This window comes from Drosophila hydei, unplaced genomic scaffold (genome assembly GCF_003285905.1).
Source record: "Drosophila hydei strain 15085-1641.00,03,60 unplaced genomic scaffold, DhydRS2 tig00008116-arrow-pilon, whole genome shotgun sequence".
Classification (NCBI taxonomy): Eukaryota; Metazoa; Arthropoda; class Insecta; order Diptera; family Drosophilidae; genus Drosophila; species Drosophila hydei.
In genome coordinates this window covers 284,697-298,242 of record NW_022045829.1, presented here as the reverse complement: position 1 = coordinate 298,242, position 13,546 = coordinate 284,697, and the positions used below count along the sequence as shown (strand labels likewise).

At 36.7% G+C, this 13,546-nt stretch overlaps 4 protein-coding genes across 4 annotated transcripts; 2 read left to right on the top strand and 2 right to left on the bottom strand.

The window, feature by feature from the left end:
- The first annotated feature begins 6,332 nt into the window (after positions 1-6,332).
- On the top strand, positions 6,333-7,315 carry LOC111596287 (rRNA-processing protein UTP23 homolog). Its single transcript, XM_023310441.2, has 3 exons — positions 6,333-6,498; positions 6,566-6,766; positions 6,822-7,315. Exons 1-3 carry the CDS (start codon positions 6,379-6,381, stop codon positions 7,227-7,229), a joined length of 729 nt encoding a protein of 242 aa, XP_023166209.1. The 5' UTR covers positions 6,333-6,378; the 3' UTR covers positions 7,230-7,315.
- On the bottom strand, positions 7,219-8,354 carry LOC111596286 (dehydrogenase/reductase SDR family member 7). The gene has a single exon (XM_023310440.2). The coding sequence runs from the start codon at positions 8,271-8,273 to the stop codon at positions 7,305-7,307; it is 969 nt and encodes a 322-aa protein (XP_023166208.2). The 5' UTR covers positions 8,274-8,354; the 3' UTR covers positions 7,219-7,304.
- Positions 8,355-8,609: 255 nt separating this feature from the next.
- LOC111596366 (enolase) lies at positions 8,610-12,275 on the top strand. Its single transcript, XM_023310563.2, has 4 exons — positions 8,610-8,689; positions 9,646-10,053; positions 10,739-11,471; positions 11,533-12,275. Exons 2-4 carry the CDS (start codon positions 9,842-9,844, stop codon positions 12,115-12,117), a joined length of 1,530 nt encoding a protein of 509 aa, XP_023166331.1. The 5' UTR covers positions 8,610-8,689; positions 9,646-9,841; the 3' UTR covers positions 12,118-12,275.
- Positions 8,696-9,548, bottom strand: LOC111596367 (exosome complex component RRP40). The gene has a single exon (XM_023310564.2). It carries the CDS (start codon positions 9,416-9,418, stop codon positions 8,720-8,722), a length of 699 nt encoding a protein of 232 aa, XP_023166332.1. The 5' UTR covers positions 9,419-9,548; the 3' UTR covers positions 8,696-8,719.
- Positions 12,276-13,546: the final 1,271 nt, after the last annotated feature.

Here is a 13,546-nt window from a genome sequence, read left to right as displayed (position 1 = left end):
AATTATATATGTCTTTAAATAATGAAGCACTTTTCATACACACTCAATTCAATGTGCAACAAGAGCGATCGAAAGCTTTGCGTCGCTCTCTGTGTATTGTTCGCTCATTTGTTCTCTCTTGTGCCGGCTCTTGTAACGCTTACGTTACTTCATTTACGTGACTGCGCAGCCGTTACGTTGTTTGAAAATCAAATTTTGTTGGTTAAATATTTACTCTATTGCACTCAAATTTGAACAACATTGGTAACATTTTTGAAAAAATGTGTGATATGCAGCCAAAATATGTAATATGTATTCTTTATTCATGGCCAAGAGGCGAGTCAGCAAACTCGTAACCTAGCTTAATTAGTTCTAATGGATTTGCAAAGAAAAAAATTAAAAATCGAGCCTAGTTAATTAAAGCCATCAAAATTAACTTAAGAAATTTTTCGAAAGTTTAGTAAATATGGCTTTTTTATTTATTTATAATATATCAAATAAATATGTATTTTTGTTTTGATTAATTAAAAGTAATTAGATGAATAAATGGTTTTTTTAATAGTTTTTCGTTACCATCATTATTCACTAGGAATTTAGTTTAATATTTTATGCATTGATTTTTAACACAGTTTAAAGCTAATTTTCCATATTTCTGGGAGTTTACAGATTTTATACAGATAAATTGCTAATATTCTTAGTTAGTAACGATTTAAGAAGGTAATTTTCTATATTTCTGGGTATTTTCTTTTATATATAGATTAATACCACGACGTTTTTACCACGATAAGAGAGTTTATTAAGCATATTTTTAGTGATTTTCCCTATTAGTTAGTCGATTTCTAGTGGATGAAAGAACTTTAATTTAAATTTAACCGCAATAATTAGAGCCGCACGACAATAATTTCAGAAAGAATTCGATTGAAAATCTCAAAAGGTAATTGAAACTTGTTTTAATACATTTTGAGCTTGACATAAATTGCATATGTTCTGGGTGTAAAATGTAAAATGAATCGTAAAAACGAACTATAATTTATTCAAATATAAACTGTGAAACTTACAGAATATATTAAATGGAAGCAAATATTGTTGGAGTTGAGCGAATGAATGATTCATGATGCTGCAAAAATGACAAATGCTTTCGTAGTTAATTATATAATTAGTTTATTGTTTGTCACAGTAAATGCGAACAGTTATGCAGTTAAATGTAATTAAAACCGTTTTTTTTAAATGTTTTTAATGACTTAACTAAAACACATTTTTTTGCTTGAAAACAGTTGTGAATCGGACTGAAGAGCCGTTTTCTTATGCTTCTTTTTACACCAGTTATTTGACCTGAAAATTGTTAAACGTAATTTAAAAATTACAAAATTATTACAGATTATAAAAAATTATACAAGTCAGCAAAGGCCTCAGTGGCATCAGAGTTTTAATGATTCATGAGATTCATCAAGGTTTATTAAAAAAGAAATTCAATAATTAAATTCTTAACTGAATTACGTATGCAGTAGGAGAAATGTTACTTTGTCCCTACCTCTGGGCTATTGAACGAGAAAGGAATGTTAAGTGCTCAGGGTGAATAGTACTGAAGGTTCTTTTCATACATATCAGATTTACTTAATCTGAGGGAGCTGCTGAATGCTGAGTCGAGAGCTTTTGACAGCTGCCAATAACAGAATTGAAGTAAATGGAAATTATTAAAAAAGAGTCAAAGAACTTTATTTAATGAAGGTATTCAAATCAATTACTTTTAAGTTTTTTTTACACTTTGGTGTAAGAAACTCGTTGCTATATTCTAAGCCTTTTGAAAATGAAAATTTAGATTGAAATATATATGCTACAATTTCTGTAATAGATTGTTTATAGGATATACTAAGAAATGTACAAAAAATAATGTCGAAGTTAAGTTTTTTTAGCATATGCTGTAGCTAGAGTTATTAAAGTAAGTTATATACTTCTCTTAAAGAATACACAAATAAATATATAAATATATATAGGCTATATCACTTTATGAGTTCAGACAGGGGTTTCTCTGGCTGTTTTAAGACTAGTTCTGAAACAAGAGCTGCGCATTTAGCTTAGGTTTCCTATGATAATATAAACAAATGTAAATATGTAAGATGAAATTTGTTCACACTTGAACTTAAGTAATGAATCAAACTATAGCCCATACAATACAAACATATTCTTATATATTTTTCATTTAATCTACTACAGCTTAAGCGAAATCTGTACAGATTCCATGGCATATTTTGTTGAGCTACATTCATTTGCTATTTAATTTTTATATTTTATATCATCATATCATCTGCCTTAATGCACAATTTTAGTTAAATGTTGACACTTTGAACCATCCTATTAAAGTGTTTTCTGTGCCGCAATTAGAGAAAAGTCAAGCGAAAAACCAGTTTTTTAGTTCAACAGTTCAATTCAAGGCCCTTATTAACGCACATAAAAGCCGCCCTCAAAATTTTTGCATTACAGAATAATTTTGCATTCGTTGTAGAATGTCTATAATGATATAAACTTGATCAATTTCAGTTAACGTTAACTTTACGCTTGCTCGATTTTGAAAAACACTGTACTTAGGTAAGTGTGCATCCATTTATAATATAATCTTGCTAATTGAAATAATAACAATCATAAAGGAACGGTTTTCTTTGCTTTCAAAGAGTCGAACTGCAGGTACACTTGCAGGACAGATATATTATGCAATATATATGATATATAATTATACATCAAGAGAGATTTAGCTCAGACTCAAAGAGAAGAGAAGCGAAGACGAGTGTTTATTTCATAGTTTATTCAAGTGAAATGCTTATCAGATACGGAAACAACGACAGCATATTATTTTTAATAATTTGTTAAACAAGACTTCAAGGCTAATTCGATTTATATAGAGCCGCATTCAAAAGCAAAGTCGCCAATTTCAAGATTATCTATAGGAAAACTTTCAGTTTCATCTACACATGACAGAAAAAATTAGAAATTATTGAACTATATAGTACTTAGCCTGATAAGAGTTGACCATATAGCGAGCGCGTGACAATTCTCTACACGATTTCTTACATGTATTTGTGGGCGTGTGTAATATAGTTAAAACTAAACAAGAGGTCAATGGGTTCAATTCCGGCTATGAATATGGTCGTAACACTAGATTGTATGGCATAATAATACATTGGCGAGAAGAGATCGAAAAGTTTAACGACCAAATGAGCGACAAAAAAGCAATATACTAGAAAACTAGAAAGATCGTTGCTGTCGGGTGTACCCGACTACCATATACACGCCACTAAACAGCGAAATTTATGTCTTTATGCGTGTCACGCCGCTCTAGGCAGCTCATATAATTTATAAATCTCTCAACAGGTCCATACTGATGCAAATCAACATTTTCTAGTCATATGTTAAACTAGAAAAGACATAGTCCATAGAAATTCAATACTCACTTGTGAGTTTCTATATAACTGTCTATATAACTGTTAAAAACTAGATTATCCGATCAGTGCCAAAATATCTTTGACATCAATATATATATAGGAATTATAAGATTTGCAGCACCCTCTCAGTATCTCAGCTATAGAAGTACTAAATCGCTAGCTGCAAAACTAATATACCCATTTCACAATGAGCTAACGAGCATTACATATTGCCTAGTCAAAATTTTCATTTGTATATTAATTCCCACTTGAATTCGCAACGAAATAAAATCGCATTATAAAAAAATCCACTTGCTACGCGGATTGTTTTCTAATGAGTTGCATGCAAATCCATAATGTCAGCCATATCAAGCGCGCAGCTCGGCATTTGATCACTAATTAATCCATATGACGTGAGGTACTGAAGCGCAGGCAATTGATATGCAGGCAGCAGATGCATGGTAGCTGTCTTAAAAAGAAAGGAGAGTCTTTACTCGATACAAACAGCAAAATTTTAATTGAAACTTGACGATAGATCAAGACTCATGAATGGAATAAAGTACGAGCTGAGCGCTGGGCGGCATTTCGCCCTGACTCAGACTCAGTTATATGACGAATGGAACGAAGATCGTGCGAGAAAGCCGCCAAGTAAATTGTTCGCTATACTCACAGTAGATAAATATGTATATAAATATATATTACATAAGTGTATCGCGAGGCATTACAAAATTTAAATAAAACATGTTAACGTAACATAGAGCTAAACAATATTTTCATTGACTGAATTCAAATTTAATAAAACAATAATAAATAATAATATAATATTGAAATATAACTCGAGATTGTCAAAAATGTATATATAAAATAAAAGCAAATATAAAAAAAAAATATATATATATATAATATTATATTATTATTTATTAAATTGATACATAAAAAATAGCTAAATAAATATACGACCTTTTTCAGTCACAAGTTTAGTTAGCATATTAGTTTTTACTATAATATATAGTTACAATTTGAATTATATATCTAACCTGTATATATGTCTCTATATATATATTTTGGAACGTGACTTTCGTTGGCCCATTACCAAGTGGCGACGACAAATCACGTCGCACCGGAAACCAAGAAACCTTTGACGTAAATCAGATTCTAATAGTCTTCGGCATGCGAGACACGATCGAAACAATCCCGGATTACCGAATAAGCTATGCTCTGCTTAATACCCAAAAAATATGCAGGCACGTCCACACACATATGTATGTATGTGTGCAGTTATTTCTATTCTTTGCTAACGATTTCAAAGTTCATTAAGAAATCTGAATGAGATCAAGTATGTGCAGCTGCATTGACTTTATCACTTGAACTTGACCAATATAAAACAATTACAAATGTGGGAGAAACGGCAAACCGGTCTGTGTCCTCCTCTATCCATCGGCTAATCCACTTGATAAGCGCAAATCCGGCAAATGTAAAATCCGCGACGTTTAATCGGGCATAAGCAGTCATAAAAGTCATATTAAATGCAGCACGAAAAACACGTAAAGACTTCCAATTTTATTGAGCTTTCAGGTTCGGCATCATATAAACGCTGCATTATATCTAATCAACTTAAGCACACTCAAAAAGTGGGCTGATTGTCTTTATGGAGGAACCTTCAGCAGAGGTTGATATCAATTACTGTTTAAGCAATTGATACTCTCAGCTGTCATAACCAGTTGAGAGTTCGACGCTTGCAGCCTTTGCAAATACGCGGATTAGATATGTAGTAAAAATATTCATTTATACTTTTGTAATATTCTAGATTAACGCGCTTACCCAGCTGACAGGCTGAACGAGATTTGATCAATTCCACTCGCACTGCCATACATAAGTTATATACTTGCTGCACGAGCTGCACCACGCCTTATGCCACCAAATTTATGATTTCACCCCGGTTAGAAATTTTCAATTAATTAATAGCCATTGATTTTCTAGTTTCGCTTTGCTGGAAATCTTGAATTGATCATGGGGGTAGCCCAAGCGATACGCCCCCATTCGAGTTTCTGTTAGGCTTATCTCGTATGTGAAAAGAACAGGTTTTATAAATTTGCCATATGTTCCATGGGCATTACCTTAAAAACTTAATCACTTTATGCAATTGATAAAATTTAGAATTTTTAAATTGTATTTCTAATCAATGTCAACCGAAAATATAAAAACTGATATTTGTTTATGAAATTTAATATATATCAAAATAATATTTTTTATTCTTCAGAATCAATGTAACTTTAATATCAATGTATATATTTACATACTCTTCCACTTAACTCAATCATATGTTTTTTTAACTTTATTATAAGCAATGATCAATTAAATATTTATAGCACTCTTACTTCAATATTAGCTTTGACTCAGAGCGCCACATTAAACCATAAAATATTATTTCATTTCACAAATATAAAAAGCTACTTGCACACGTATATATACATATATATATATAAATAAATACACTTATATCAGTTCAAATACGACGTATATAAATATAAAAACCGCCTGCAACTGCGCTATAAATATAACTAAGCAGCAAACATAAACGAAAACAGAACGCGCAACAATGGGAAAGAGGGTGAAAACTGAAAGGTGGTTGAAAATACGCACAATTAATTATTGCGCCAATATTTTAAAATATCACCAGGCAAACATACTTTTGCATGAGTTGGCAGCACCCTCACTGTTAGATTCAACTCTGCGGTGGTTAGTGATTGATAATTAAACGATATCGGCTTCATTCGAAGAGTTATTTTATGAATAAAAACGTTTTATCTCATGGTATTAATGCACATAGTCATTAATTATAAAATAAAAAGAACTTAAATCAAAATAAAATAATTTAAGAAAAAAAAGAAGATTCATCGATAAGCATCATATATAACATAACATTCTATCGAGTGATTGTCAATCGACAATTTAGTTTTGTTGATGAATTATAAACAACGTGATGAAGATCTCGCGTTTTAAAAAATCTCACAAAACGCTTGCATTTTTTGCAACGCACTTTGATTACCGTGAACCGTACCAAGTACTTATCGACGCCACCTTTTGTCAGGCTGCTCTACAGGTGAGTTAAATAGGAGTGCTCGTAAAGAAACTGAATAATTGAATTGAGATACGCATTTTACTTTTAGCACAAAATTGGAATAGAGGAACAAATCAAAAAATATTTTCAATGTAATGTGAAACTTCTAACCACACAATGCATCATACTCGAAGCGGAAGCACTAGGAACTCCATTGTCAGGCGCCTTAACGATTGTCAAGCAGTTCCACGTGCATAAATGTGGGCACGAAGGCAAACCTGTTGCAGCTGCGCAGTGTCTGAAATCGATGGTAAGATAGTATAGTTCGAAGTAATATCAACAACTATACACAATTTCAATTGCAGACAAAGGACAATCGCTATATAGTCGCAACGCAAGATCGTCTGCTGCAGGCAAGTCTGCGTAAGGTGCCTGGACGTTGCCTTCTCTATCTGCACAAAGCGACGCCAGTGCTAGAGGCGCCCTCAGACGCCTCTAAGAAATGGGTACAAAAGAAAGCCAAGAATTTGATGCTTGGCCAACATGAACAGAAGATCGAGTACATGAAAGAAAAACAAGGCTTAAAACCAGCTGAAACTGTTCAGACGAAAAAAGTTAAAGGGCCAAAGAATCCTAATCCGCTTTCATGTAAAAAGAGCAAAAGAGCGAATAAGCCCAGCTTACAGCATGTAGAGCAGACAACTCAGCTGAAGGCCAAAAGAAAACGGATCAAGATTCCAGAACATGTAAAGGCAGCGCTTGGAGCAAAATAAACTTTATCTTATTTACATTTGATTCTTTGTAGTATAAGTAAAGTTATCTTATCAAAATATGATCTGTGTGAGGTCTTATAGTTTGCCCTCGCGGATTTTGTTTAAGGTCTTCTCGGTCATGAAGTGGCCTAAGATCTTGGTGAGCGTTGCATTACGAGCACAATACGCCATCGCATTAACCGGGAACAAACCACACCAAGTGAGATCCATTTTGTTGGCTATGGCAACCGCGAAGAGATCTCCACAACGTTCCGCTGTTAGTCGCTTCTGATTGGCTGTGCTCGCGCCCACCTTGACGCCTTTGGTGTCCGTGAATGCTTCCATCAAGAAGTCTGTGGCAATGGGACCAGGTGCAAAAATGGTTACATGCAATTTGCGCAGTTCCACCTTCAGTGAATACAAATAGGCATTGAGGGCATGCTTGGCGGCGCAGTAGCTTGCCGAGAAGGGCACCGGACTAAAGCCAGCTATGCTCGAAGTGGCTGCAATATGGCCTCTTCCGCCGTTCTGCTCCATAAAGTAGCGCACAACCAAGCGAGAGAGATGCACCACAGAAAAGACATCCAGCTCGAAGAGTTCGCGATCCACTTGAATCTCAATGTCTGCCCAGTTGGCGCGCTGCGAGCGACCCGCATTGTTAACCAACACATCGAGTCGCTCGAAATGATTGAGAACAGTGTTTAGATGCGCTTGATGTTTGTCCAGTTGCAACATATCCATTTGAACGACCAGCACGTCCTTCTGAGCCAATAGGCCACGCGCTGCTGCCAAGCATTCGACTTTCACTTGCTCCAGCTGTTCAAGGCGGCGTGCACTAAGCACCAGACGCACGCCATGGCGGGCCAAACTAATCGCCAGGGCGCGTCCAATGCCGCTTGAGGCACCAGTTATCCAAACCACCTGTCCACGCATTGTCGATATCGAGTTTCCGAAACGAGATTTGTACCATAAGGCCACATTACAATCGAGTATTATCCAGAGTAATACATAGCCAACATAGTAAGCAATCAGTAAAATGAATAAAAATTCAATTAAAGACATCATATGGCACTTTGAACTTTAACGTAATATGCGAAGCAGCAGCTACGAACTGAACGTAAACTTTCCTTTTGTAGACTGATAACATTCTCAGCTGATTTCGATATTTATAAGGTAGAGAGAGTGAGAGATGCGTATTGATGAGCGAAATATCGGCAGTAAAATTTAAATTAATTTAGTACTTGTATAGAGATCAAAATTTCAGGTATTGGCAAACATATGTTGAATAATCAAGCTTAGGCCGGTAGATAGTCATCACTATGGAAATTAATTGTATTATTAATTTGAATATATGAAATATTTAAATTAAAGTAGGCGTGAATTACTAAGTTAGACAATTTTTATTTTCGATATATTCAATTCTTAGTTTATATTTTGTATAATAAGATTTATCAATTTTCAGTGCCTAGAGTTTTTTAACAGTAAATAGTTTGAAATTTGACATTAATTATTCACGCTTGCACCACACCATTCAGATTCCCACAGATCTTCTCTATCTCCGAATAGCCAGCCTGTTCTAGGGCCATAATCGCATTCGCTAAGCCCACTGTTTCTCGCATTGAGTGCGCCTTCACCCAAATTCGACCGTTGACACCCACGGCAATCTCGTAGGGCAGCTCCTCGGTGAGGGCTGCCAGTGCTGGGCAGCTTTCTCGCAGCAATAGACGGCCTAGGTTTAGGCTGCACTTGAAAAAGAATCCATCTTGCAAAACACCCAGCTTGCCGCTTTTGCCATTTGAATTTACGCACACTAGCTCGGGCTCAATGTCCGCATTGGCATTGAGAACGCGGGCGTAGAGCAGATCCCCAGGATTTAGATCTGGCCTATTCTTTTTTGTAGCTGCCTCAAATGCAAGGTAGGAAATTGAGGCCATGTCCGCTGAACCAATATCCACGCGATATAAATCGCCCGCTCTAGCCTTCACTATGCCAATAATTAGATCTCCTCTCGCTGGCACATAACGCCGTTGATAGTTGTCCACCCAAAATGTGTTTGGCTCTTTGTGTCGGAGCGGGCCCGCCTTGCTGGCTACAACTTTGTCATCCAGTCTTCTTAGTCCTGGGCCTAGTATGACGCGCTTGTTCTTCGCCGCGTCTTCCACAAGCGTAACACGCTCGCCGGGCATAATAATACTCGTGTTTGCAGACATAATGTGTTTAACAATAATAATAAAAATACAAAAACAGTGCCGGCCGCGTGCTCCACAGATTGTTGATTTAATATCGATGAATCGATATCGGCGTTACTGTTACAACACTAACAGTGCTGGGAAGTGTCAGCATATCGCCAATGGTTAACATCTTATATTATTGAAGAATTGTTAAATTTTGTTGGCTATTTTTAATTAAAACTAAATATGTTCCTTCTATCTCAAAGCTTTTACCCAAATTTAAGTGATTGGAAACCACATGTGGATGCCATTTTGACTAACCTTCGCACAAGGTCAATCTTATATCCACCACCAAGCTACCGGCAGTCAGCTTCTGCCCGAAAAATTCCACAGGCAGCACCTTGCCTGGAGTACGTATACGCAACTATAGCGGCAGTTTAGGTCCCACAGTCCACAACAACAATGGCTAACGTTTTAGTATCGCGGACCTTGTATGTATTACCCTTGCTGCAATCATCGATACCAATACAAGTCAGCGCAAGCCGAAATAAAAACTTCGTCGCATCATCGCGTTGTCCGACATACGATTTCAGTAGCAAATCAGCCAGCCAAGCCCGAAGCTCACAGAAGTCGCTCTCGTCTGGATTTAAATTTTTAAAATTTAAAAGTTCTTGGTATGTATTCAAGTGAGAAAATTGTGTTCTATTAGTATTACTTTTTCCTCTCAATTTTATATCAATTGTTTTTAACCGCGAAATTAGCTTTCTATGAAAGCTATCTAAGTTATCTAATACATTTTTTTATTATGTATTTTTATGCAAACGGTGAATGTGAATACTTGCATATATATATAGTTATATATGTATACTTTTTAATTAATTCCTTTTGCTCACTTATACAAAATTGTAATAATTTGTCAATATTTTGCACTTTCTTATCGTAATATGCGAAAATTCGCTTACTTTTCGGCGTTCTTCTGAGTCCATTACTTTTGCTGTGACCTTAAAGCGCTCTGTAGAGGTCATTCGTACAAGCGGCGAGCGCTATTGCCATCGCGCTCTCACGTATCGCTTGTAAAAAAAGTATTTCCTTGCGGGAGGGAAATGGCTGATTGTTCTTAATTTTATCAAATACCGGCAAGCATAAAGAGATAATATAATTAATTTACCCAAATACGCATAGAATAAAATAATTTTTATTAAAATTTACTAGTTGCACGGAAGTCAAAATTAAGTTTCTTTTACCTATAATAAAAATGCTATTAATAAATTTCTTTTATTAAATAAGTAAAATGCATTTGTGAAAGTGAAATCAAAAGTAAATAATTATTAACAAAACTTTTTATTATGTATTTTGCAGTTCTAAAAATAGCAACATGACCATCAAGTCGATCAAAGCACGTCAAATCTACGATTCGCGTGGCAACCCCACCGTTGAGGTCGATTTGACCACTGATTTGGGCCTGTTCCGGGCAGCTGTTCCCTCTGGCGCCTCGACTGGCGTGCATGAGGCTCTGGAGCTGCGCGATAACGACAAGGCCAATTACCATGGCAAGTCCGTGCTGCAGGCTGTCGGCCATGTGAACAATACTCTGGGCCCCGAGGTGATCAAGGCCAATCTGGATGTGACCGATCAGGCGGCCATTGACAATTTCATGATCAAGCTCGATGGTACCGATAACAAGAACAAGTTTGGTGCCAACGCCATTTTGGGTGTATCTCTGGCCGTGGCCAAGGCTGGTGCTGCCAAGAAGAACGTGCCACTGTACAAGCATCTTGCTGATTTGGCTGGCAACAAGGAAATCATCTTGCCCGTGCCTGCCTTCAACGTCATCAACGGCGGCAGCCATGCTGGCAACAAGCTGGCCATGCAGGAGTTCATGATCCTGCCAACCGGTGCCACCAGCTTCACTGAGGCCATGAAAATGGGCTCTGAGGTGTACCATCACTTGAAGAATGTTATCAAGGCTAAGTTCGGCTTGGATGCTACCGCAGTGGGTGATGAGGGTGGCTTTGCACCCAACATTCAGTCCAACAAGGAGGCTCTCTGCCTCATCAACGACGCCATCGCTAAGGCTGGTTACACCGGCAAGGTAAGCAAAACAATTAAATTATATATTTTGTTTATTTATTTAATATTTGTTTTGTATTCAGATTGAAATCGGCATGGATGTTGCTGCCTCTGAGTTCTTCAGGGACGGACAGTATGATTTGGACTTCAAGAACCCACAGAGTGATAAGGCACAGTGGCTGTCGCCCGAAAAATTGGCTAACTTGTATCAGGAATTCATCAAGGACTTCCCCATTGTCTCTATTGAGGATCCCTTCGATCAGGATCATTGGGATGCCTGGTCCAATCTGACTGGCAACACCAAAATTCAGATTGTCGGTGATGATTTGACTGTCACAAACCCCAAACGCATTGCCACTGCTGTCGAGAAGAAAGCCTGCAACTGTCTGCTCCTTAAGGTCAACCAGATCGGTACAGTGACAGAATCCATTCAGGCCCATTTGCTAGCCAAGAAGAACGGCTGGGGCACCATGGTGTCTCACCGTTCCGGTGAAACCGAGGACTCTTTCATTGGTGACCTGGTCGTTGGTCTTTCCACCGGTCAGATCAAAACTGGCGCTCCATGCCGCTCGGAGCGTCTAGCCAAGTACAACCAAATACTGCGTATTGAGGAGGAGATTGGCCAGGGCGTTAAGTTCGCTGGCAAGAACTTCAGGAAACCACAATAAATCTCGCTTCTTATAAATTCCAATTAAGCACCAAGCACCCGCTCGAATTAACAAATACCAAAGCAGCAAGCGCAAGCATAAGCGCCCAAGCAAGGTGTGAGTTTGGTGTAGATTTGTGTCTGGCGCACAATACAAACCGATTTATTATGTCCCAAAATTGCATCGTTATCTAAAAATTATATTTACTGATATCAGTACTATGATACACACATTATTTATAAACGTATGATTTGGTCTCGCAGAGATTTGTAACCAGTCGTACGTCGCTTTTAGCTACGTTATCGCTGTGTAACTTTAATAAAGATTGACCTCTCGACTCCTTAAAATTATTGTAACTGGTTCAGGTTGTTCAACTTTATATATCCATGTTAAAGCAGCGCATAAAGTTCTAGAAGCAGACATATAATACATTTTATTCAAGTGTTAGTAGATGTGAAATAAATATTGTTGAAAATAGATGTTGCACAAGTCTTTTGCTCCAATCAATTTCAACCTTTCGCATATTCATATTTAACACCTAATATTTATTTGAAATTATTTATATATTAATTTAAGATTTCGAAATTATAAAACACATTTTTCGCTATTTTATTTAACTTTGTTATTGAAAAGCTGCGATCCATTCTAACCATCTGATAGGAATGGAAATATTGAAACCATCATGTGAAGAGAGCATACAAATAGCTCAAATATTCGACCTTAAGAGAAGGTTATCAGAATTTTTGCTAACAACTGACTATTTCTTTGAAATCTCTGGCATTTCTTTGAAATGGAACTTTGGAATCGCTGCCTTGAATTGTGTGTAAATATTTCATCACACATATCGATTTCTTATAAGACTATAATGTAAATATGTAATATAATGAAAGTATGTGTCATGTTTAGCGAAATCATTTCATGGCTTACGAAATCTTTTCATAGATTTATGGATCACGGCATAATGAAAGCATGAATATTCAAATCCAAGTGAGAGTAAATTAAAATGGCAGAAACGTTGCTGTTTGACTCAGATCTGTCTGGTACATTCTCCCAGCCTGCTAAGAGTAAGTATTCGATCCTCGATAAATTAGAATTCACCATTCACTATTTGGACATACACTATTTTTTACATGCATCCAGAGACGTTTTATTAGAATCGCTCCTACCTCTGTACTACCCGCCTGGTAGAACACCATCAAGAATTCAACGATAAAACACGCAACATGGATGATTTCAGGCGATTCAGATTAAACTCATGAAATTTTGTTATTAGTTGAAGTTCGTGCCGCATAATGATTGGAGGGTTAGAATGACTCGGCTATGTGGAAGGCAGTTCGGCTGCTATACGACAGTTAGTAAATTACCAGAATTTATTTTGTCAAAAAATATGTTGCATACTTTTAGGCTGAAGTTAAGCCGCTTTGTTGCCGAGGCTCGCAATGGGAAATTT

Excerpts from the sequence above, each read along its gene's own strand:
- LOC111596287 (XM_023310441.2), top strand. The coding sequence starts at position 6,379 with ATGAAGATCTCGCGTTTTAAAAAATCTCACAAAACGCTTGCATTTTTT. Across the intron at positions 6,499-6,565 it reads TTTGTCAGGCTGCTCTACAG|CACAAAATTGGAATAGAGGA; the intron begins GTGAGTTAAATA and ends TTTTACTTTTAG. Across the intron at positions 6,767-6,821 it reads CGCAGTGTCTGAAATCGATG|ACAAAGGACAATCGCTATAT; the intron begins GTAAGATAGTAT and ends TTTCAATTGCAG.
- LOC111596286 (XM_023310440.2), bottom strand. The coding sequence starts at position 8,273 with ATGATGTCTTTAATTGAATTTTTATTCATTTTACTGATTGCTTACTAT.
- LOC111596367 (XM_023310564.2), bottom strand. The coding sequence starts at position 9,418 with ATGTCTGCAAACACGAGTATTATTATGCCCGGCGAGCGTGTTACGCTT.
- LOC111596366 (XM_023310563.2), top strand. The coding sequence starts at position 9,842 with ATGGCTAACGTTTTAGTATCGCGGACCTTGTATGTATTACCCTTGCTG. Across the intron at positions 10,054-10,738 it reads TTAAAATTTAAAAGTTCTTG|TTCTAAAAATAGCAACATGA; the intron begins GTATGTATTCAA and ends TGTATTTTGCAG. Across the intron at positions 11,472-11,532 it reads AGGCTGGTTACACCGGCAAG|ATTGAAATCGGCATGGATGT; the intron begins GTAAGCAAAACA and ends TTTTGTATTCAG.